The sequence below is a fragment of the Xiphias gladius genome, chromosome 4, assembly GCF_016859285.1.
Source record: "Xiphias gladius isolate SHS-SW01 ecotype Sanya breed wild chromosome 4, ASM1685928v1, whole genome shotgun sequence".
NCBI lineage: Eukaryota > Metazoa > Chordata > Actinopteri > Istiophoriformes > Xiphiidae > Xiphias > Xiphias gladius.
The window spans coordinates 9,201,458-9,225,402 of NC_053403.1; the positions used below are offsets into that span (position 1 = coordinate 9,201,458).

Consider the following 23,945-nt stretch of genomic DNA (forward strand, 5'->3'; position numbering starts at 1 on the left):
TTCTCTATTATTAAGAGCCAATATCAGAAATATTGAAGCTTTATACAAGAGACGGCGTTTCCCTGTTGTACTAATTAAACTTGAAACTATTTTCATGGCTTGGATGTTGACTTTAGGGCTGCAACTAACAATTATCTGTTCCTTTTAATTATTTCAATTAATCTGCGGCTTACGTTCTCAATTAATCATCCTGGGTGTATTGTGTCTGGTCTAAACCGGCACAATCCAGCACACGGAATACCAGAGCCCCAGAACTACAGCACCTCACCTAAAATGAGTTAATACATTATTAACAGGTGTTTAATGAACGAGAAACATCTACTGAGGGAAAGGTCGACACGACTTTTCCGTGGTTTTCTCTAATTTGCGGTGCAAGTAGACAAAGCGGAAGAAGCCTGTATGAAGCAAACACATGACACAGATCGTATTCGCACGTAACTTGTAACACCAGTCGGCCCCCGTGTTTTCACGTCAGTACTGTGCAAACTGATGCACAGTTGCATGCCTTTGCATGCATAACGCTGAATTTAGCACATACAGTGTATGATAACTGTATCACTTTTGTGACCCCCATGGGCTCGTTATGGCAACAAAAGACATGCTTTACTACGCAGCCACTACTTTTTACTTATGGAGTGTATACATTTTTTAAAGACTTAACAGGATAACAGGCTGTCGGACAGTCAGCTGCTCAGTCTCCCAGAGTTGCATCCAATCCAGATAGAAAGTCTTATATTTTATAAGCTCACTCATTTGCAAAAACTGCAACAGGGACCCTGATTAATTTCTGTGTCTTCAGTGACACAGTACAGGACCAGACTGTTTGATCGATGGCTGTCTCCAGTTTAACCTTGAAATCTCAGATCCCCGTCCCAACAGCGTAATAGACAGAGCTCATATAGAGACAGGTAGGGAGGCTTTGGCAGGTTCATTGCCCAAGATGGTGGGGGCATTCCTCGACGTGGACCCCCAGCAGGTGTAAACGGGCCTGCTGTGGACACGGTTGCCACTGGTGTGCGTTACTCTGCCTCTGCTCTTGCTCTTACTGTGATTTCTGTCCTGAGACACACCGAAGTTCTTCTTTTGGATGCAGCTTCTTTCCTGGAGCTGAATGTGGATCGGGTACGGGGCTTGATGGCCCGCGGCGATGTGGACCCCCACTCGGTTTCCCCCCAGCTTGGGGCAGAATGAGACGAGCAGGCAGCGCAGTTCCCGCTGGAAAGTCTTGTTAAAGTAGAAATAGATGAACGGGTTGTAGACATGGGAGCTTTTGGCGAAGAGGGCTGGGAAAACAAAGCCCTCAGGAGCCATGTACCAGTGCTCCTTGTGGAAAATGAAGAGGAAGGACACGACAGCGTACGGGGCCCAGGCAATCACGAAACCCAGGCTAATGCAGAAAAACATCTGGATGAGGAAGTAACAGATTACAGAGAGTTACTTACTACACTGGAAACACATCAAAGCTGTGAAAAACAGACACTTAATGAATCATTTCGTGTGGTGTGTACCAGTAACAGAGGTTGGTAGTCACATGAAGCATGTTTCCAGGGAGAATGAGAGATACACAAAAGCATTGGGATCATGTGGTCAGTGTTTTCCTGACAAGTAATCTCTTGCAGTCATGTGAATTATGACTGTCCTTACCAGCAAAATGACACCATCACTCACATGTTCGAACTACTCACTTAGCAGAGCAGAAAGTATTGTGATGTCGTATAGCTCTGAAAAAGATCAGTAAAACATGTCTGCCTTGGTCACCACAGCCGGAGGTTGATATGCACTCTATTATCAATGTCAACTTTGGTTTCTTTTGAACAGGAGTTGAAATCCTTCGCTTTCTCTTTAGTTTAAAAAAAAAAAAAAAAAAAAATCTTTTCCCAATCTTAGTTAGCAAGACAGAAAAGCAGAAACATACATGGTGCCACTTTCTGTAATTATTGGCTTTATTAATGATTCATAAATAATCAGTTATAACCCACTGATAAGAACAGCTTTTGGGTTGTACAATTTGTGGAAAATTCTCCTCCAGCACGACATTTTGCTTGTCACGTATGTACTATAAAATCCTTTCTAGTAAATAAACTAAGCAATTTTATAAATGGATTCCTGGTCCATGTGTACTGGAGCATTTTTCCAGAAGATAAGTCAAACGGTACATTGGAGAGGTCTCTCAAATGGATAAAAAAAAAAGACCTAAAAAGACAAGCAAAGTGTTGTGCTGGAGAAGGATTTTCCATAACCTGGCAACCGAAAAGCAGCTCTTATTAATGGTTTATGACTGATCTATAAAGCATTAACAAATGCTGTTAAAAATTAATAAATCCATTAATCACAGCTTATAAACAATTTATAAGTGGTCCCTTATCAGAAAGTGGTACCAAAAATATTTATGCTACACAATTTTTTTTAGACATTCCTTTAGTCTTTGCTTTTTGGTTAATAATTACTTTATAAAATTCAAATTAAATGGGAAAAGAATCCCTCTCTGGTTTACCAGTCATAACCCGTTGACATATATATCCCGTGACAATGGGTAACAAGTAGGTGCTGCTGTGTTTTAAGGGGCCATAAACCAAAAAGGCTGCAAACTGCCGTCTAAACCAAGTAGACCGGCCAGCTTAGCACACTCAAATAACCACAGGAGATGTGGCTGGAGAGCCTCCGGTCTCTTCTACCAAAAATGTAGCATTGTTCATTTGGAAATAGGATGTATTGTGATAAAATTGCCGGAGATTAGCTCCAATGTCAAAAAATTGTTAGCATAAAGGATAATCTCGATTACTAACACTTAGAAAGACAGGCATGAAGTTCAGACGAATTGAAGTGAGGCGCATTCTTGATACTCTGGCCGAGAAATGAATTTGGCATCAACGCCCGAGAGGTTGGTTACAGCAGAGACTTTAAAACTGTGAGGCGCGGTTGTCCGGATTGAGGGGTGGCGCCGAGGGGGGAGACACGAGACGCAAAGATACTACGTGAGGTGCATGCTACTTATTGTGGTTTGCCCCACTTATCAACATGGCAAGCAGTTGGAGCAGCAGCTAAGCTACTGGAACTCCCACAGACAGGATACACTTTTTTTTTTTTTTAGATTCAGCGTGACTTACACTTTTCGAGGATATCATTGTCTCCTATGTCCGTCAACGGAGACAATCCATTAATCTGCTTAGCAATCGTAGACGAGAAGACGCTGCCTGTAACTCCAGAACCTGCTTGAGAATCATTTTTAAGTTTCAGTACCAGCCTTTCCTCAGTTCAGCGTACGTGTTTTGAATTATCCTGCGTTAAAGCGTGAAGCTGGAGGAAAGTCCGACGTATCTCTGTCTGATAAATAAGCTACTTGTGATCCATGGGAGCTTTAGTTTGTCAGCCCTCATTTTACTGTGAATGAAAGCAGCCAAATACAAAGAAAGGTCGAAATTTAAGACTTGACTGTTTTTGCCTCAGGCCTCAAGTCAAGTCAAGTCTGTAGGGTCTCTTACCTCAAGTAGGTCGAGTATTAGCGCAGTCAAGTCCAAGCCGAGTCCCAAAATTTTGTGACTTTAGAGTGACTGAAGTCTCAAGTCTATAGCTCTGGCGACCAGGCACCCACTATAACAGTATACTAGGTCAAAACTATATAATGTATATGCTTTCAGGTCTCGAATCAAGTCACGAGAGTCAAGAGTCAGGTCACAATGAATTAGGTTTTCGTGTCGTCAGGTCCAAGTTTCATACTCAAGTCCTCATTTTTGTGGCATAAATTTGACTTGAGACCAAGTCTCAGGTTTACAGGTCCGACAGACACACAGGAACGTACGCGACAATGCACCCGACTGACTTTCCTCCCACCAACTCGCTCACCACGGAGAGGCGTTTTTCAGCGTGTCGCAGGTTGTTGCGGATGCCCCTCGCAGACAGCGAGTAGGAGAAGCGGGAGACCTTGTAGAGGATCCGACACTGGGACACCACGATGAGGAGGACAGGAACCAGTGTGAAGCAGGCAAAGGAGCAGATGACGTAGAACGCGTCCTTCGCTGAGGTATGATACCCCCTCCAGGCGATGGTGCAGGACAGGCCGTAAGGCTCGGGGACGTACTCACCCCAGCCGAACAGAGGGAAGCTGGACCACACGGCAGCGACCAGCCAGATGGCACAGCACGCTATTCGGATGTTGGCTCCTTCTAGCCACACGGCTGCGAAGAGGAACAAAACTTCTTATCTGCCGGCATTAAGGCTGTTACATAGTGTACACTCATACAGTCCATGTCTCAGCGGCTTTAATGCTGAATGGATTAGGTCAACATTTTGGAAAATATGCTTTTTTCACTTTCTTGCTAAAAGTTAGATGAAAAGACTCCTATGTCTGGCTGGTAATTCTGACAATTTGCTGTGTTGTGAAGGTATCTTCCAGAAGTCTTCTTGTTGTGAGGTCAAGTGAAACAGAGCAAGATATAACATGTTAATCAGTGAGCTTCTGGGGGTGCTGGTGGGTAGATTTTCCTACCTGTGTACAGAGCCGGGCTGTTTCCCCTTGTTTCTAGCCTTTACGCTAAGATAACAGGCTGCTTCCTGTGGCTTCATATTTAACCCACAGACATGAGAGTGGTATCGATCTTCTCATCCAACTCTCAGCAAGGAAGTGAATAAGCATATTTTTCCTCGAATGTCAAACTATTCCTTTAAGAGACTTTCTCCAATCCCATATCTCCTCCTCAATCTTTGTCTCTCCTTTGTGAGTAAAGTGAGTATTGAAAAGTGAAATGTCTACAACATGGTTACTGTATATGATAATTATAGAAACCCAACCCGGACATTCTTTAGTTCTTAATAAAGAGCTAAAGAACGAACATAACTGCATATTGTGAACATTTTTTTAACTTGTTTGGTTTACTTTCAGAGCCTCTGCAGGCTGCTGTTTTGAGTTAATTTGGTTAAAAAAAATGTATGTAATGCACACTGCTTTACTTCTAGATCCTGTATTGAGCATGAGGGGCCTTGTGAAAATCTTTAGGTAAGGATTATTTGATATATTACCACCAATAAAAAAAAAATGCAGCCGTCCTGTCCTTTCACCTGTTTACTGTTTTGTCAACATCTCCTCGACTATAATCAAAGTCCTTGAACTGTCCCCACTCAACACCTGCCCTCACCGTAAACCAAGCTGTAGAAGGTCTTCAGGTAGCGGATGATGCTGATGGCGGTGATGGTGAACATGCTGCACAGTCCGAAGATGTAGCAGCCGAGGCCGTAGTAAACGCATGTGATGTTTTCCCCCAGCCACGCATGGTGGAACGAGGACAGGATGGAGAGCGGGTAGAAGCAGATGCAGCAGAGGAAGTCGACCACGGCCAGGTTGACGCACAGCAGCTCCGAGCCCACCATCTTCTTCCTCCTGCGGTAACAGATCACCAAAACCAGCCCATTGCCCAGAACTGAGAGCAGAACTGCAGAGAGGGAATGAAGACCAGAGGAAATCAAGCTTTCATTTTATTTGAAAATTAAAGCTGCATTATTTGATTTTTTTTTTGGCCGCTTGGAGGCAGCACGACAGCCTGTCAACGAAAAATTAACATATGGCAATCCTATAATGTTGGGGAGCACGTTAGCAACCAACTGCCTTGGTATCCTCCCGTTCAGGAAATATTTTGCTCTTTAGCTGCTAAATGCCGCCACTACATTCAGCCCTATCTTCACAATGTGGTGCTGAGCAGTGGGATCAGACCTTATCAGACCATGGAACCGAAAGAGGTTGAAAACCATAAAACCAAACCAACGAGCCAAAAGTCACTAGGACACAGCATCGAGCTGAGTGGAGCTGCAGGGTCGAGCGATAATACTTTGTCGGTTTGTCAATATAAGCAACAGCTTTCACATTACCTGTGGTAATTTCGACCATTGTTAGACTGGAAATATTGATTAGTGCCACCATTCATTTTTCTGTTGGATCCATTTATTAAGTTATCTTCGTTCGACTCAGATGTGCAGGATTTGGCAAAGATTTTTCAAAATTTCCAGCCCTTTCAATTGATCCCAGACCAAACCAGTAACCATCGTGTAAGTGTAAGACACACCAGCTAGACTAACCCTTTTGAGGGTGAATACCATTTCCGGGTCTCAGAATCCCTACACACTCACACACACAAATGTTGGTCTTCCTATAGTTTTGAGGACCCTGATTGACACAATACATTCCTGTGCCCCTTACCCCGAACCCAGACCCAATTCTCACTTGAACCCTAAAACCCAGTCCTAACCCTGAAGCAGCTCTTTAAAAGTTGTGAGGACTGGCAAAAATGTCCTCACAGCGATGGTTTTCAAACCACAAGCTGTCCACACAGCCATTGAAAGACACGCACACGCACGCACACACACACACACACACACACACATACACACACACACCCACACACACACAAAGTCCTGAGTTAATATGTGTTGAAAGTATTCCTTCAGGGAAGAAAAAATATGAACAACGACTGTGAGATGGGATCACCTGCTGAAAGGTCGTTTTTCTTTATTTATCATTCAATGAGGGTTCCCATGGTGATGATTTCCAATATGCTTCCTTGCAGCACAATGTAACATTACTGCATGGTGCTATTATGACTAATACCCCAGAGCTCAGAGTCATGCCTGATACCGTTTCAGGCAGGAGAAGTCTGACTGAAATGTAGAAGATCCATAGTATATATGTGTACTGTATAAATTCATTTCACTGAATAATAAATGCACTTAATGATGTGGAGGTTAAAACAAGTACTTAGTTAAGGTTAGGGGACGGTCATGGTCAGAATCACAAACATGTGGTTAAAGTTAAGGAATGATCGCGGCCAAAAAATAAATCAACGTCGGCTGTCAGTTTAAAACGAGAAACCAACAGCGATCTCTCGTGTAGTTAAAGTCTGCTGTTTTGCTGTCCCATCCATCCCCTCTCTCAACTTTGAGCCAACGTCACCTGACTTCCTCCTTTGTTTTTGACTTAATTTCTACGGCCAGTAGCGGGCTTCGTCTCTTGAACACAAACAAAAGGTTTCCGGGGCTACTTGCTGAAATGACTGATGCCGTCATTATTCCTGGGAGGACAGTCTCCCGTCTCTGCCAACATTACTCACAGGAGTGAACAGAGCATTTGTTACGGACCATTTTCGGATGCGGACTAATACACATTCGGTGGTCCACTGAGTATTTAGAGCAGCGGGACGGTGTGCGATGGATTGACTTAAAATAAACTACAGTGCCCATGTTCATCGTTGTGAAGGAACACGTTCAGTGCAACAGTGTGACTCACTGATGTGGTTTTTTTTTTTTTTTTTTTTTTTTAAGTTTTTGGACGATAATGGAGGTCTATGTTACAGAGGAGTAAGACGTATCGAGCTCTGGCTACACAAGCAGTTTGTCAGTTGGATGAATTCATTGTTGGTTTTGGTTTTTCCGTGGGATTTGTTGCCATTACACTTTCATCCAATTTTAGTGCATGTTTTAACAGAATTTCCAGAGAGTCGTCAAATGAAAATGTGAAGGTTGAAAATGTGAAGAAGCTTGAGAGGATGTTTGAGTCACATGCTTCATGTACCACATGATTTATTCGCGAGGTCTGTTTCTTTACACTTTGACGCATTCTGCTTTTATCGATACGGCAAATTTTCCCCATCAGCAGAGTCTAAGAGATTTTAGCTATATTTTGCCCCCCCCCAGTGTTTCCACTCTAATTTTTTTATTTCAAAAAAAGAGACAGCAGGCTGAACATATTAACACCATGTCTTAAAGGAAAACATGCAAGTGCAATTTTAGCAAAACACAATCACACACAGACACACACACACACACACATATGCCTTAGTGTAATTGCTCCTATTTAAGTGTAATTAGGTCTAATGACTGACTGCATCCTTGAGTTAAACGAAGAATAACAAGTGCATGTAGATAAATTGAAAACCTTCATAGTAGTTGTTAGATAGCGAGCAAACTGCCAGACTTCTATTAAATTAAATTTTAAAAAAGATGAATAAAGTCATTGGTCTGCTGTTTTTTTTCATGAACGACTATTTTTACTTAAACGTCACAAATCGCTGGCAATATTGTGTTTTTATGCACGTCAGCGGCAAAGTGCAGACTAAAAACGTCGAAACATTTTCTGTTATTAAAATAACAAACTTAATTTAACCTCTGTGGGTCGGTCATTGCAAACTCACGTTGTTTAAAACTTTATTTTTAATTCTTGTCATGATACTCAAGTCTTCAAACGTACCAAATATGACATTGGATTATTCACTGTCTGAACATCATAGGACTTCAAAGAAGACAAGCTGATCCAGAATATAAAGTGGTCAGATAAGGTCATTTTTACAACCTTAAAGCTACTTAAGGGGGGGAAAGGGAGAACTGCATGTGAAATGGTTTAGAGTCCTACTTTGCTGAAAGTGGCTGATGAGATCTGCCTCCGGACTTTGGTTTTGTTCCAGATAAAGTCAGTTTGCCGTCAATTCATATATTGCTACTGCCTCACGATGTATCCATTCAGATTCAGCCGACACAAATATCACACTTTCCAGCCAATATAGTCTGTGAGTGGCCACTAGCTTGTCAAGAACAGTTTGTTTTTTTTTTAAATGAGGAGAGAGAGCAGATAAATGCACATACCGACGGAGAGAATGGCCAGTCCCACACATATGTCAGCAGCAGGGGTCAGTTTGGAGGTGAACACAGAGATGGTCCGGTTGTCGTCAGAGGAGTTCAGAGGCATTGGTTGTTGCGGTTTCTGATTTATTGTCCTTATGATCCGGACTCGACTCGCAAGGCGAGATGTGTGTGAGTGTGTGCGTGCGTGTGTGTGTGTGTGTGTGTGTATATGTGTGTGTGTGAGAGAGTGAGATTTTTTCTTTTATGCAGGCGGGTGTGTCACCATGGTAACCCAAAGCGCCAGCTGATCAGAGCAGCTCTCAGGAGGAGAGCAGCTCCTCCAGTAGGTGTGGAGCCCCAGAGGCGACAGATGTCACTGCGGCCGGTCTGATGACTGGAAGCAACATTGAAGGCTTGAATAAACAAGTGATCTCTCACCTCATGTTGATTATTATCACTATTGACACCCTCACACTTTGACACTTGAATATAGAGCCATCGGTGATGTATATTAATAACACCCACGCTTTTCCTGCTTTGACAAGTCGTGATACGTTTTGGTGAAACAATGCCTATTTTTTGTCTCTTTGAAGTTTTAAGCAACCAAAAATTGGCTTAATTTCAGCCCCTGGTTCATCAAAGTTCAGAATAAATTGCCCGTAGACATCCCTATTTTTACACCGCCACATGATCTTCTTGAGCAGTCGTTCTCAAACTTTTTTCTGTCATGCCACCCTGATTCCCCCGAAAGCCAGGAACAATTTCCCTTTCAAAATGTCCGCGGTGAAAATCAATGAATGAACTTTTTTCTTTTCCTTTTTTTTTTTTTTTAATTCAAGTGCCATACACCCTAAGGTCACCAGCCCGCGTGGGCTTACAAGACAATACATTTTCCACGCAGGCCAGGGGAGGCAAAAAGAAAGCAAGCCCATGGACGGCAACGGTTCAATGGGCCATATACAACGCTCTCATACGTTGGTGGCAAACAATACACAAAGCTGGAGCTCCGTCAAATGCCCTGTGTGTGAACGTGTGTACGTTAATCCACGCCAAGCAGGCCGGGAGGCAGAGATGTTCTCTGAAGGAACAGCTTAACTTGAAGATCGTGGTAAAAAAAGGACGGTGGAGAATAAAACGCATTTCATCCAAATCACACAGGTGACACTTTTTCCGTTCTCCCCCATTCACCTCAGCTTCAGTTTCACTCCGCACTGTAATGGCGTGCTGATAACAGAGCAGCCGGGGTACATATGCATACATAACTATTAAAACGTAACGGTGCCACAGGGAGTCCTTAGTGTTCGAGAGCTTCTAATTAAATACCTGCTCGCAGTGAAGCAGAGCATTGCATTTTTCAGCAGTTACAGAGTGTCTGTAGATACTGGGCTAGAATGTATTTTCTAAGAGCAGTCTCTACTCTGCCAGGAATCAATTCTGACGGTGAGCTCCACGGATACAAAACCGTACATCAGTGCACAAAGTACGTTATATTTATGTGATATAAAAACGATTATCAACTGGCAATATCTCTCCTGTTTTTTTACAGGAAAAAAAAAGCAGAGAGCTGGGGAAATTTGTCTGACCACGCTATTGAGCCCTTGATCAGCCACAAGAAGTAACTAATGTCTCGCTAATACTCCACGTCGTCCTGAGCAAACAGAAAGTAAACAGCATTGATCCATTCCTTAGGAACAATGAGGTTTTTTTGAATGAAATGAGCTGAAATGATTTTTTCTATCATTAATGTTTGTCTCATCTCGTTACGGCAGAATTTGCCTGTTCTATTTTATCAACAGCTCTTGTCCGAACTTCCACTCGTGACCTCTCACTTGTTACCAAAAAAGCGGCAAACTTTACCAAAGGCTGAAATTAAACACTGAAGACATTCAGTTTCACATATACTAAACTTGAGTATCACAGCTGCTATTAATGAAGGATTCGCCTGAAGCCAACCTGTCTGGACAAACGGTTCTTTTAAAGGGATATCATTGGTAAACATTATGAAACCGCTGCAGTGATTCTTACTCTATCTGCATTTTTGCCGATTTACAACTTTGGTATTAAGTTCAACGGCAGTTTTTTATCTTGAAAATACCATAGAGATTTGGTGAAAGGACATTTTCACTGGACGTTTTGCTGCTGCAGAAGTACAAGATTTTTCATGTAGAGCGCTGATAAGACAAAGTTGCTTTATTCTGAAGAACCCGTGATTCTGTCTTGCATCTTCATCACTGTGTATTATTTGGGAAAAAAAAAAAAAAAAAAAAACTCTCAGTAGCAACATGCAGAGAAGTGCACACTGTCAAGTCGCCCAAAGTGGCCTCAGGGAATCACATCTCAAAATTAAAACTACTGTGCATCAAGAGCAGATCCCAGGACTAATTCCTGATACCCCCCCAAATACTTTGCACAGCGTTGGAAAGTAACTACGAATATTTACTTCAGGACTGTGATTAAGTGCATTTTTAAATTACTATGAATTACTTTTACTCAAGTATTTTAATTTGTTGCTACTTTATACTAATGTTTCAAAGTATTTCAGTGAGAAACGTCGTGCGTTTTATTCCAACACGTTTATTTGACAGCTACTGGTTTCTTTTCCTTTTACATTAAAACACATCTAATACGCTCCTAAAACACAACACACTGTTAAAGCTCACACCAGTGGTTCCTGATCTCTTTGGCTTGTGACCTCTTAGAAAAACAGCACAAATGCTGCTTACAGATTGATGCATCAGCATTAAGTCTCATAATGTAATATAGATTAGTATTTCAGTCACGGGGACATTTTTCTGCAGGACAAGAACTTTTACGAATACAGAACTGGTGGGACTTTTTCTCTTGTATTTTTACGTTGTTTTATTGGTACTTACAGAGATGTGAGCGCTTCTTCCAACACTGACTTTGCACCATATAAATTGAATGAAGTTCAAAAGACATTAAAATGTGAAAGTCTCATCCCCTCTGGATGAACTTAAACTTTATATTTTCAACATTTTAGAGATGTATGTGATTTTTTCATGTGCTGTTTGTATGTGCCTTGTGTGTGTTTTGCTGTTCTTGTTTCTCTTGCTGTACTCAGCTCTCTCTTGCAAAAGAAATCTTGATATCAATGACACTACCTGATTAACTAAAAGGTTATAAATACGTTATAAAATGATAACTATTTAAAGAAATGCACTTGTTACATGTAGCGACCAACAATAATAACTATTCTTTACTAAGACCAGGAGGCCTCTATGCTAATGAAAGGCAGAAGAAATGAGCTTGCACCACCTGTTGACCTCCAAGATGTACTGCTGCTGAACACACACGCATGCACGCATGCACACACACACTGGCGAAGAGAAAAAAAACATACTGATGGTTATGTTTTAAGTAGAAAGACAAAGTAGACTTTATTTGATGGTGAAACCTAAATAAGATCTGCGATTAGAAAACAGGTTCCCCGCGCAGGTTTTTTTTTTTACGTCACAGAGGCTGGAATGCTGTACTGGCAGAAAGGCATCAGAAAAGACTGGACCTAAAATATGAACCTACAAGTAAGAGAGCAGACACTCAGGTTCGGAGGGAACACCATTCAATTTAAAAAAAACAAAAAAAACAAACAAAAACTCTCTGAGGTCATTCCTATGATCAGTGGCAGTCAGATTAAGTTAACGTGCACATTCATCCACTCCCAACATTGTAAAAATGGAGAGTAAAGGCGAATGTGAGGTTGTAAAGTCGGGAGACAAGGATAGTTAACAGGCATCTTGTCAAAAACTATCCTGTGGGATTTTCTGGCGTGAAGCGTCGATTTTCTTGATATCACTACGTCATAATGAGCCTTGTCTGGATAAAAAAACTCAGTGAGATTTCATAGATATACAAAATCTGCCTCCTGTGTATTGTAAAACATCTAAACAAACAAACAAACAAAAAAACAGGTAAAGGTGTCTTTGCTTTTTTTGGGCTTTGAGAGAGAAATGTTTATGTTCCTATAATCACTGACTGCACTTTCCTAGACAACAGAAACATTATACTGTACATAAAATCTTAAATTGAGTGGCATTTCCCTGTAAGTAGCCTCCAAACTAACATATACAAATAGTACACACTCGTCAAATATACACTCAAGCACATCCTGCGCCATTATCCACCTGCAAAATGAAACATTCAAAAATATCTGCCTAGTCAATACTCTGGAAAATATAGTACTGTAGGTCGGTCTCATATGTATTTATTGTTTTAAATTTACAAATAGTTCAAATGTTTTGTGAAATATTTGCCTTCTCGTTGAGAGTTAAATGAGAAAGATCCAGCAGCCTGTTAGCTTAGCTTAGCACAAAGACTGGAAAAGGGGGGCAAAGCTAACAAAAGCTAACAAAAGCTAAAGAAAATCTGCCCACCAGCACATCCTTTAACACGCTCTTATCGTTTATCTGTAGAAAAACCATAGTGTAAAAACTACAACTCACCGTTTTGTGAGGGGCTATGACCCAGACTGTTTCTTGGCTGGGACAGAGCCAGGCTAGCTGTGTCCACCTGTTTTCCAGTCTTTATGTTGAGATAGGCTAACCGTCTCCTGGCTGTAACTTCATATTCCGTACAGTATGGACAACAGAGTGGTGTCAGCCTCTCCATCTTACCCTCAGCAAGAAAGCAAACAAGTGTATTTCTCAAAATGTCAAACTATTCCTTTAATTCAAGTCAGGCTAAGAAAAAGATTTCATTCGAGGGCCCCCCTCAATACTTTAGTGTAAATAATCTCATAAATGTAGGTGTTGTGTAACAACTATTAGCTTCATGTTTTCACCCAGACAAAAAAATATTTACCAACACCTGAAACACAAAAATAATCTCACAAATATGACATTTACCCTAATAATTGTGAACCAGTTTTAACGGCACAGTCTCAACTACAGTCACTCATAGTGATATCAAACCATACCAGGGATTATTTTTCTTTTACGATTTAACTGTTTTGACCATACGCCTCCCGCTCATTTCTAACACGAGAGATCTGCCGTCTAGCGTCTTCTGCTCCTGCCGACAGCCCTTTTCTGTACATTTGTGGAAACTATACTTAATGTCTAATTATGGGTCTGGTCCCATCTGGCCCCAAGTCTGCAGTTCCCATTCTCTCTTAAGGTTTTGCACCCGAGTGTTGGCAGCAACAAGGAAAAGCATATTAAAAAATAGACATCTTTAAAAAGCTATTCAGCTTGTCTAAGTGCAGCACAATCGGAAACATTAAATTCAAGTCATAATTATTTTCTCCCCTCCCATGTATCATACAATGAATATAACAAATAAAATCATTTTCAGTTAAGAAACTAAATGTGATAGGATAAATCTTTGATCAGACAAATAAACAATATACTGCAGCCACACTGTAACATCCAAAAATAGTCTTAAGTTGAAATATATATATATTTTTTTTTCTGCCAAAGAAATGCTGGCGTTCTAAGTCACTCTAAGTAGATGTAATATACTGCTGAGGTGTAATTTGTGTTTTTCCATCTCCATTAATCTTCCCCTGACGGTCCTGAACACGATGTCAAACCATTACGCAATATTAATAAAAAAAAAAAAAAACCTGACATCCCGTGTCATTTGGCACATGGGGTGCTCTCACTGGCTGCAGCACTGACGTCAGGCTCTTTGTCGTCTGTGGTGACGGCAGCAGCAGAATCAACACTCTTGTCCTGGTTGCCATCATCATTATTATTATTACTACTGTTGTTATTGTTGTTGTTATTGTTGTTATTGTTGTTGTTCTGGACACTTGGGAGCCCATGGCTGTTGTTCTGGACCAGAGCAGTGTCGCTGAGCCTCAACTCGTCCAGCTTCTTCCAAAGCTCGTCCCTCTCCTGCTCCTTCTTTTTCTCCCTGGGAGCACAACATTTGAATATTTGAATTTGTCTGCATAAAAAAAAAAATTAACCAGCAGAAACCAACATATAAATAGGACATGACACAAATTCTGCATTCGGTAACGCTTCACCATCAATAACATCGTTAAGCCGCAATTAAAGGTAGAAGTAACAGTGTTTTCTCTAAACATGGCAACTTCCAGTAACTGGGGAATAGAGGTCTTCACGACTCCAAAATGGTGGACCCCCGGAAAATGTACCCAAAGACCCCATGTCTCACCAATTAACAAGCAGCTGTGATCAAAAAGAGCAGAAATAGAATACTAGTGTTTAAATAACATATGTAAAGACAGAGACACTAATTACAAAAAAAAAAGGAAGATACTTTATACGCTTCAAAATAACTGAAAGCCCTTATTTCAATATTATTTCAACAAAACTCAACTAGGCTCGTTTTCTTGCAAATTTTGCCTCAGTGCTATCGCTGCTCCGTAAAAATGAAACCAGTTTACATGTGGGGGCGTGAACTTTAATGTGGCCTCTAACGGACGACCGGACAGAAGAAGTTTGAGAACAACTGCTACGGTGTAGCCGAACCTCCGGGGCAGTCACTTCTCTGCTGCTCTCGTTTACAAAAACAACATCCGGTGTGTCGGCTGTGACATCTGAAACCACAAACAGAACCTACAGCAGAAGAGATGAACCTGCTCTAGTTTCTACATTCATACAGATGAAGTACATGACCTGCTGTCCTTCTCTACGTCAACGTCTGTGATGCAATCAATGAGTAAATCCAATTCAAAACAAAAAAGAAAAATACTGAATCCTCCCGTGGCTAGAAGACACAACCTGGCTTTGGCTGCAGAAATGATCAAATCCTTGAAATTTATGAAAATGTGTACATGTTACATGAAAGCGGATGCCTGATTTAGTGGTCTCGGGGACAGTTCCTGAAAACCGGGCCGGCAGATGACAATTTACCCTGCATGTTTCATACTCTGCAAGTGTCCGTTGCTCACCGTTGCCTGTCGGCTTTATAGGAGGAGGTCAACTCGTCAAACAGCGTGCAGTTCATCTCCATCAGCGTCTTCAGCACGTTGTAGACCAGAGCTACGATTGTCCTGCAACACAGCAGGGAGACGTTGGCATCAGTAATACTGATTGCGTCGTGTGTTACCGTGGAACGCAACACTTGACACTCATGTGCTGGTTGACAGTGGACATTTCCCAGTACAACAAGTAGCTCCGGTGAAAAACGTTAACAGCGTGTTCTGTGAATTAGTTACAAGATCCGCCATTTTGAAAAGATGTGTTGTTTGGAATTTTTTAAAGGTAATTTCTAAAAAAAAAAAAACGTGAGCACCACAAACAAAATTCCTACACCGTGTGAAGGTGGCGGCAGAAGAAAAACACATAAAACGACAACCATCTGCATTGCTAGGTAGCGTTAAGGTCAATGGAGATATTGTGCTGTTGTACTTTGGGTGAAGTTACCCTTTAAATACACCACAAAATGTGGGAATGAATTTCAAGAATGTGAACCTCTCAGCTGACCGCACTGGTGCATAAATATCAAAACATTTGAGTTTCAATAAGTGACCCCTTAGTCAACATATATACATAGTCTAACTAGCCTTGCTTTAAAAATATATAACTTTTTCACAAAGAAATAAAACAAGAATCTTGATCAATTTTGCAAATCGGGCACTCTCTCTTCAAGAACGTCATTTGGGCTGTCCTGCTAATTTCTGTTGTGTCTTATGATCTTTGATTGTTATTGTCAGTATTACATTTTTCATTCTCGTTTATTCATTTCGAGGTTCAAAGAGTGACTTTATTAGCGAATTGTAAACACCACAGTATATTTTTTTTTAATCGCTCTGTTCCTTCTTAAACAACAAAAACAGCTCTAACTATTTTTGCTAAGTCAGAAAGTAGGCTGACAGGAACATATGTTTTAATGTCAACATGCAGCACATATCTTCAAAGGACACATTAATTACTATGAAATCTCCATACACAATAATTGAGGGACACTTACAAGAAAACCAATTATTTCTGAATAATACAGAAAATGTGTGCAGAGGTTTCCATTACTTTAAAATCCAAGAACTATGGCACATGATGTGTGACACATGTCATCGTGGTAGCGTCTGTATGTCTGTCCGTAATGTTTAAACAATATCTTAAAACCGGCACATGACTGCACTGTGACTGTTATCCACACACAGGAGGTTTCGGTGCATTCATGTCGATTCTTGGCCTTTGGGAAATATGTATATACAGTATGCAGCACTGATGAGTACACCCTCTGTTTACCCTGACAGAGTCAAGTGATTTCTCATTACAAATAAGACATATTTGGGGTTGCTATACGATGCAGCGTTCCTGCTACTCTGCTTCATCAGTTACCAATCATATATGTCAATACCGAACAGGAAAATATGAGTTTCTTGTCAAAATGGTGAAAGGCCATGTTGCAAAAATAAGTACATCCTCCGGAAAGTTGCAAATTAAGACTTAAAATGTTTTTCGGTGCTCTTTAAGGGCAACTGATCACGAGATGAGTCTTTTGAACCATCCCGTTCAAACAGGTGTAATTTGCTCGACAGTTAAAGTGGAACTTAACCCGCTGAATCCCTCTCACACTTAATGCTGACGAAAATGGCACCACGTGGGAGAAGAAACGTCCAGGTCGTCGGCATAAGCTTTCACCTCGGGATGAGCGAGCTTTGCTGAGAAAAGTATAGGAGAATTGGCAAGCAAGTGCCTCGGAGTTGAGAAATTGTGTGGAAAGCCAAACCGTACTGACTGTCTCATCTCACACAGTAAGACACCGCCTGCATAGAAGTGGAATGCGGGGTTGTCTTCCACACAAGAAGCCACTGCTGAAGCCAAAGGCACAAGGAGAGCCTGCTTAGCCGTTGCCACGGCCCGTATTGACCAAGGGGAAGACTTCTTGGGAATCAATACTCTGGTCAGATGAGACCAAAGTCAATCCTTCTGGATCTGATGGCATCCAAAATGTATGGCATGGCAAGGGAGAGCAGCACGGTCCGCAGAGTGAGGTATGGTGGTGGTAAAGTCCTTACGTGAGGATGGATTAGTGCTAAAGATGAGGGGAAACTGTACTTCATGAATTTGCTAGATTTAAGCAAACCTGCCTAATTTACTTATTTTAAATACATTTAAATCTTGTCATCTTTCTATGAATTGTGATGGTCGTTTAGGAAAAAAAAAATTCTTTATGTTCAGAGGGGGTGTACTCATTTATGCTGTGTACTGTAATCAGAGCTGACTAGAGCCACTTGCTATTGATTCACAGAAGTGTTTGAAAGCTGAATCATTAGCAAGTGGACCGTTGAGCTCAGATTCTCATCATAACATGACAGGTTTTTCTTTTTGCAGCAGAGGACCTGAATACCCTAAGAAGAGTTACCACGGCACTTTCGCTCAGCCCGTTTTACTGTGCGTGAATTATGAGGTTAATCGGACTGCTTCCGAGTACGTACGGATTCCAGTGCTCTTTGGAGATCCTGTACAGGCTACCGAACATGATGGGAAGGATCCTGTCGATGTTCTCCTCGATGAGGCTCAGAATGTACTCGTTATTCCAGAAGTACAGCGCTCGCTCTGCTACCTGTGAGGAAACACAAACAGAAAAGTGGAGAAGGCTGCGGTCAAAAAGTAAGGCAGAGTTGAGAAGGGACTGCACTGGTTAATCATACAGGTTTCTTTGATTTTTTTTATCTGCTCGACACACTTCACTCGTGAAAAAGGAACGTGTCAGGGAAAGAGAGGACAGAAGCCTATTCAGACCTTGTTGATGAAATGCGACGGCAATTTCGCAAGTCACGTGTCGTGTATGAATAAGCGCCACAGTCACTTTAACATAAAAGTAATCAAAGCATGAGCAAAATAAAAATAAAAATCACTCAACTGAGGCACAGTGAATGAGTCACTTTTAAGCCTCGAGTGCCAGAGAGCAGTGCGGGACTAAAGCTCAACCACAACCACAGTAATTATCAGTTATTTAATTAAGCTGATGGTGCACCCTCTCAGAACCGAGAGGTCGTTGGATGGTCGAACAGAGGAAAACCGCCTTTCTAACATAAGATTAGTAGGGGCTGTGCACAACCACTTTTGTAACTTTCCAAAACCGACGATCAGATATTCACACCGACTTCACACTGTCATTTGTCATCTGCGCAGGGCACTCCCTCTAGCTCTCTTTCTTCATCTGTCACACAACTATTTCCGATATTTTGAGAACAAACTGAATGTCTTCCAAGAGAGACTGAGCCTGGAAATGTGCACCTTTATCCCCATATCTAAATTATGTCACCCCCCCCATTACAACTGTGTTTCAACTCCGCGTTTGAGTGTGATTGTTTGGAGGAACTATAAACACGTCTGACTCCCATTGTGGTCGGACAATACGTCTTGTGAGCTAGTTCTTATCAAACACAACCAACCCTTTAGTTAGGAACAAAATTGTGCACATAGTGTAAAATTGTCTGTTAAAAACCACACAGGACAATTGACCATAAAGGACAAATGATGAGGAGAATTTAAACCATTTATTAAATGTTTATATACTGTTTATGACTGCTAAATAGGGGACTTGGTTACCAATATGTGTTGGTATTTCTGAATGACAAACTACTGTTCCTTTCACAGCCAGCAGTGATATGTATTCCTTGTCTGAAACGGTCTATTTGCAAAAGACAAAGATAAAGGTTGTAGAATGATTTGAAGCCTTGAAACAAACTGCCTGCATGTGCGTTTGTGTATTTTTAGTCCTACCTGAAAGTGTGGATTGGCCACACATCTGGAGATCTGTTTGAACAACGGTTCCTGGATTTTCTTGAATTGCGTTGGCTCAATGACATCCAGAATCTCCTCAATTTCACCGAGGAACATCACCTAATTTGATAAGAGGTGCAGGATATGAAGCGGAACGTTAAAATCCGGTAAAAACTGTAATAAGTGGATGGTGTATTCAGGGACATCATACAGAATACCTCTTTCTGGCTGCAGGTTTTAGGCCAAAACTTAAGCAGGCCACGGATCACCTGCAACAGATAAAAGAGAATTTTTTGAGAATTTCTGTCTAATTAAAAAGAAAAAAAAACACTTCAACAGTCTGTTTGATTGGTTGTTCGCTAGCACCCACTACAGATTTCTCTGCAGTGTAGACTAATTTAGTGCTTGAGGCTTTGTGCTTTGAGTGGGAGGAATGATAGAAAAAAGTACCGGTTCAGTGAGCGTAGGATCCTTCTCCAGGAACTGGACCACACAGTAGGCCAGCTGAGTGACACAAAAGAAAACGCATACATGTATCATCTGTACCAACAATCCTGAAAAACAACATCAACCTGTTGACGCAACGTTACGGTGAAGACTATCTTAGATACGCATCTCGGGTGAAAACCTACAGTCCAGACCATAAGTATTCGCTGCGTGTCGTCTCAATGTTAGTTCATGCACTAGGGAGCTCACGCATGGCTCGGAGCTGATTCAGAGTTGGTCCATTTAGGTTGAGGGGGAGCTGTCTGTCACTATGAAGAGGAAAGAGGTGACCATGCAAGTGATAATAATGACGCTCAAAAAAGAAAAACACCTATCAAAATGCAAAAAAAACAGCGAAAAACAGGTGGGTACACGGGGAAAAAAGTGTGCCCAGGAAAATTAGAAAATGGCAAACGACCTGGTAGACTGAGGAGCACAAGTGTTGTGGATATGCAGAAATTATTTGCATGGTGAAGAAAAAACCCTTTTATGACTGGAACGCTCTCAAGGATGTAGGCGGACATGTTTCCTTGTCAACAATCAAGATAAGAGTTCATGACCAGAACCTCCGAGGATTCATCACAAGATGCAAACCCCTGTTAAACCTCAAAAATGGAAAGGCCAGACCGCAGTTCACAAAAAACACACAAGGAAGAGACCCGTAAATCCACCTCAGTCAAAATGATGGAAAGAGGAATGTGTGGAGGGAAAAAAAAAAGGACAGCTGATGAGCCAAAGCCACCACCTCATCCATCAAACATGTTGGTGGTTCTGTTTTGGCTCAGGCATGTGTGGCTGCCAACAGAACTGGCATTTATTGAATGTTTCACTGCTGACAGAAGCAACAGGATGAATGCAGAGGTATTCAGGAGCGTTCTGTGTGCTCAGATTCAGTCCGATGCATCGAAACTCACCGGACGACATTTCATCATTCAGCGCGACCAGGATCCTAAACGTATCACCACAGCAACCACAGAGCTTTTCAGGGTGAAGAGGTGGAATATCCTCGACTGGCCGAGTCAATTACCTGATCTCAGTCCGACTGAGCAGGACGCTTTCACTCTTGGTGAAGACCAGACTAATAGCAGAGGGACCCCAAGAACAAGAAAGAGCTGAAGGTGGCTGCGGTGACGCTCTGGGAGAGCATCACTAGGGAAGATAGGAAGCGTCGGCTGATGCCTGTGGGTCAAAGACCTCTAGCAGTCACTGACTGCACAGGATTTTCCACTAAATATTAAATATGATGATTTTGTTTGACTCCATGTGTATCTGTCCAATTACTTTTGAACACCTAAACTTAAGGCACCTCCTGTTTAAAGGGCTTAATCTCCCACACAGTTCTTTCTATACTGATATGAACCTACGCAAATTAAAGCTGAGACTTTTCACTTGAATATAATAAAATATCTATTATTTAATTTCAAATTGAATGAGCTGAAGCATAGAGCCTGAAGGACTAAATATTCCTAACTGTCCAAGTACTCACGGTCTGGACTGTATGATCATCTAATACATTTCAACTGTGCTAAATTGAAAACACACTAAAAACACAAAACTAATCCACAAGCCAGTGCAACTTCACTTCAATGCCACTAGATGGTGCGATAGTACTGAGATTACATGCACCTGCTAAAACAATCCCAGAAAACGCACCAAAGATTTGACATAATTTATAATAACTGTTGTTTGCTTTGAATTAAACAAATCAAATTTTGTTCAAATCAACAGCTCAAGATGAAAAACAAACCTATTGTGTTACAGGATATCCAGCCAAAATTCATGCGAGGTATAACTGAATAATAGACGTAATGGTAAGGAGAGTTTTTCCTACCTGTGCATGGAAAAGGGCCAGTCCTTTAGCTGTGTGTAACGGGATTAGCACCTTCATCAGGAACTGCTTGTGCTCTGCCTTCAGAGGTAACGCAAACCCATTGATGATACTGTAAACAGAGACACGACGGAGCAGTGTCAGATTACTGTACAGAAAAACAGCAGCAAAAACCAAAAGCTGCAGGATCAGAGCAGAGCATAAGCAGTGAATATTCAGTTCCTGGAGAGGAAAAGAAATATGAAGGGAATTCAGTACAATAACAGCACCAAAATGACAGCAGAGAAGAGGCCTGAGGGGCCTTTTTGTTTGAGACTGCAAGAGAGCAAAAGTCCCCCACATCAGTGGACACGTGACATTCAGTACAAGCCAGTTTAAATCCTTAAACCCCGGACTGTCTACAGCGACGCTATGGCACAATAAATACCTGGCTTCTATGATGCTGATGATTCAGTTACTTCAAATCCACCTCAAAAATGGAAAAGAACTTTTTTTTTTTGGAGCATATGTGATTAAAATAATAGAAAAAGTCAATGTTGCCAAATGACACTGGGAGAAGTCAAAACAAATAATATTTCTTATTTGAGCACAAATGCACTCAATATTTTACAACCTTACTTTTTTATCCTCGAATGACTATACAGCATTATGAAGACATCTTGATGCTTTTATTCACACAAAAAATAATCACGAGTGGTAAGCAGTCAAAGCAGATGGGTAGGGTTGTTATGTCTACATTAGGGCTGCAACTGATGATTACTATGATTGGTTTATTTGCTGATTATTTCCTCCATTAATCAATTAATCGTACAACCTATAAAATGTCACAAAATAGTGACAAGTGCTAATTAGAATTTCCCAGAGCCCAAGGAAATAGAGTACATTCATATTTCTCTTTTATCTAACCAACAATGCAAAACTGAAGGATATTCAGCTTACAGTTTTTTTTATGACAGAAAAACATTAAATCCTCACAAGGAAGAATCTCAAACTTAGTGGGCGTTTGGCGCCTTGAAAAATATTTGAAAAGATTGAAATCGATTATCAAAATGTTTGCAGACTCATCTTTCTGTCCATTTTTGGATCAACCGCTATAAGCTGTCGTCTGCATGATGACCAACTTTATGTCCCCTGACCACGCGTCACCACTCACCTTCCCAGGATTTCTAGCAGCTCAGCAACTCCGTTGAAGTGGTCAGTTTCGTAGATGAACCTGCAACAGCAACAAACGCATTGACAAGAGAAATTATGAAAACGCGCCACGACATCGCCCCTCTGAAAACAGAGCACACTGAACAAAACAATTGATTCAGGCTGCTCCCAATACTGTGTTCTCTTTAAATATCGTCCCCCTGATTTGGGAGTTGTGTAATGAAATTTCACCGGTGCCCCATTATTCTTACACAATCAGACCACAAAACTGTAATGTATGTATGAAGTTTAAAACTTGACCTCTTACTTGAACTAGTCTACATATGCAGACTAAAAAGACTTAAATTGCTGCCGCTCTTACGTAACTAACTGATTCCAGACATCATTCACCTCCTCTGTTTTGGTCACCCATTTCTATGTGACTGAGCATCCATGGTGTATACAGACAGAGCCTGACAGCTGTGGCACTATTTTTATCCTCGGTGGCAGATGGTCAAAGTGGGTGCACCCATTTTCGCCACCTTGCCTGTTGGAAACGACATTAAGTGTCCCCTGTTTCAATCATCTGAAGCCCATTTTCGCGCAGCGGCGGGAGCCGTAAAGATTCGACACGCTGCTGTTTGGAGTGCGATGCCTCCACCTGCACTTACTTCCGAATGAATCTGTCTGGGCCTCATAATGTAATAAAAAAAAAAGATTTCTTAGATGGCTCCATGTATAATGGGGCAGACTGAAGACCAGGACTGGATATTCCATACCAAACCTTGATAAGGTTGATGGAAGGTATTTTTCTGCTGCATTTTGTCACCCCCTTGAATGTACAAATGTAAACTGAGACTGATCGGAACGTGTTGAGAGCTGTCTTTTATAATGACAATGAAAATGGTTTTTGACCTGTGTAAAAATAAGCCCCCCTTTTCGACCAGATATTTCAAGGAGCTATGGAACCGTAGGAACTAAACTCAAGAACAAAAGTAGGAACCAAAAAGTCCTGTTTGCGTTTCGAACACATCTCAAATACAGTGAGGATTGGGCGAACTAGACCAAAAACAGACTTCAGAAAATCAAACACAATATTTACACGCAAGAAAAAATGAACACAAAGACAACATGATGTGTGTATTTGATGTTTTATCTTTCGGATGTTTGAGTGACTGAAGGAAAAGGAGACCGAAAACTCCAGAGACTCCAAACAAGGCACGGTGGTAAAAACG

The 23,945-nt window shown here is 41.4% G+C and overlaps 2 protein-coding genes across 2 annotated transcripts in view; both read right to left on the reverse strand.

The window, feature by feature from the left end:
• Positions 1-469: 469 nt before the first annotated feature.
• On the reverse strand, positions 470-8,725 carry opn8c (opsin 8, group member c). Its single transcript, XM_040125807.1, has 4 exons — positions 8,623-8,725; positions 5,133-5,426; positions 3,844-4,175; positions 470-1,404 (listed from the first exon to the last, which is right to left on the reverse strand). Exons 1-4 carry the CDS (start codon positions 8,723-8,725, stop codon positions 895-897), a joined length of 1,239 nt encoding a protein of 412 aa, XP_039981741.1. The 3' UTR covers positions 470-894.
• Positions 8,726-12,965: 4,240 nt separating this feature from the next.
• ppp2r5a (protein phosphatase 2, regulatory subunit B', alpha isoform) overlaps positions 12,966-23,945 on the reverse strand; it is a 44,212-nt gene continuing 33,232 nt past the window's right edge. The window contains exons 6-13 of the mRNA XM_040125005.1: positions 22,733-22,792; positions 21,583-21,691; positions 19,716-19,769; positions 19,484-19,534; positions 19,266-19,385; positions 17,972-18,099; positions 15,479-15,580; positions 12,966-14,475 (exon numbers count right to left, since the gene is read on the reverse strand). Of these exons, the coding sequence (XP_039980939.1) occupies positions 14,196-14,475; positions 15,479-15,580; positions 17,972-18,099; positions 19,266-19,385; positions 19,484-19,534; positions 19,716-19,769; positions 21,583-21,691; positions 22,733-22,792 (904 nt within the window). The 3' untranslated portion in view covers positions 12,966-14,195. The remainder of the gene's footprint in view (positions 14,476-15,478; positions 15,581-17,971; positions 18,100-19,265; positions 19,386-19,483; positions 19,535-19,715; positions 19,770-21,582; positions 21,692-22,732; positions 22,793-23,945) is intronic.

Bases quoted from the DNA above. Each gene is read 5' to 3' on its own strand.
- opn8c (XM_040125807.1), bottom strand. From the start codon at position 8,725: ATGCCTCTGAACTCCTCTGACGACAACCGGACCATCTCTGTGTTCACC. The intron at 4,176-5,132 runs GTGAGGGCAGGT...TCCTCTTCGCAG, and splicing joins CTTCTACAGCTTGGTTTACG to CCGTGTGGCTAGAAGGAGCC. The intron at 1,405-3,843 runs GTGAGCGAGTTG...TTCCTCATCCAG, and splicing joins CTGAAAAACGCCTCTCCGTG to ATGTTTTTCTGCATTAGCCT.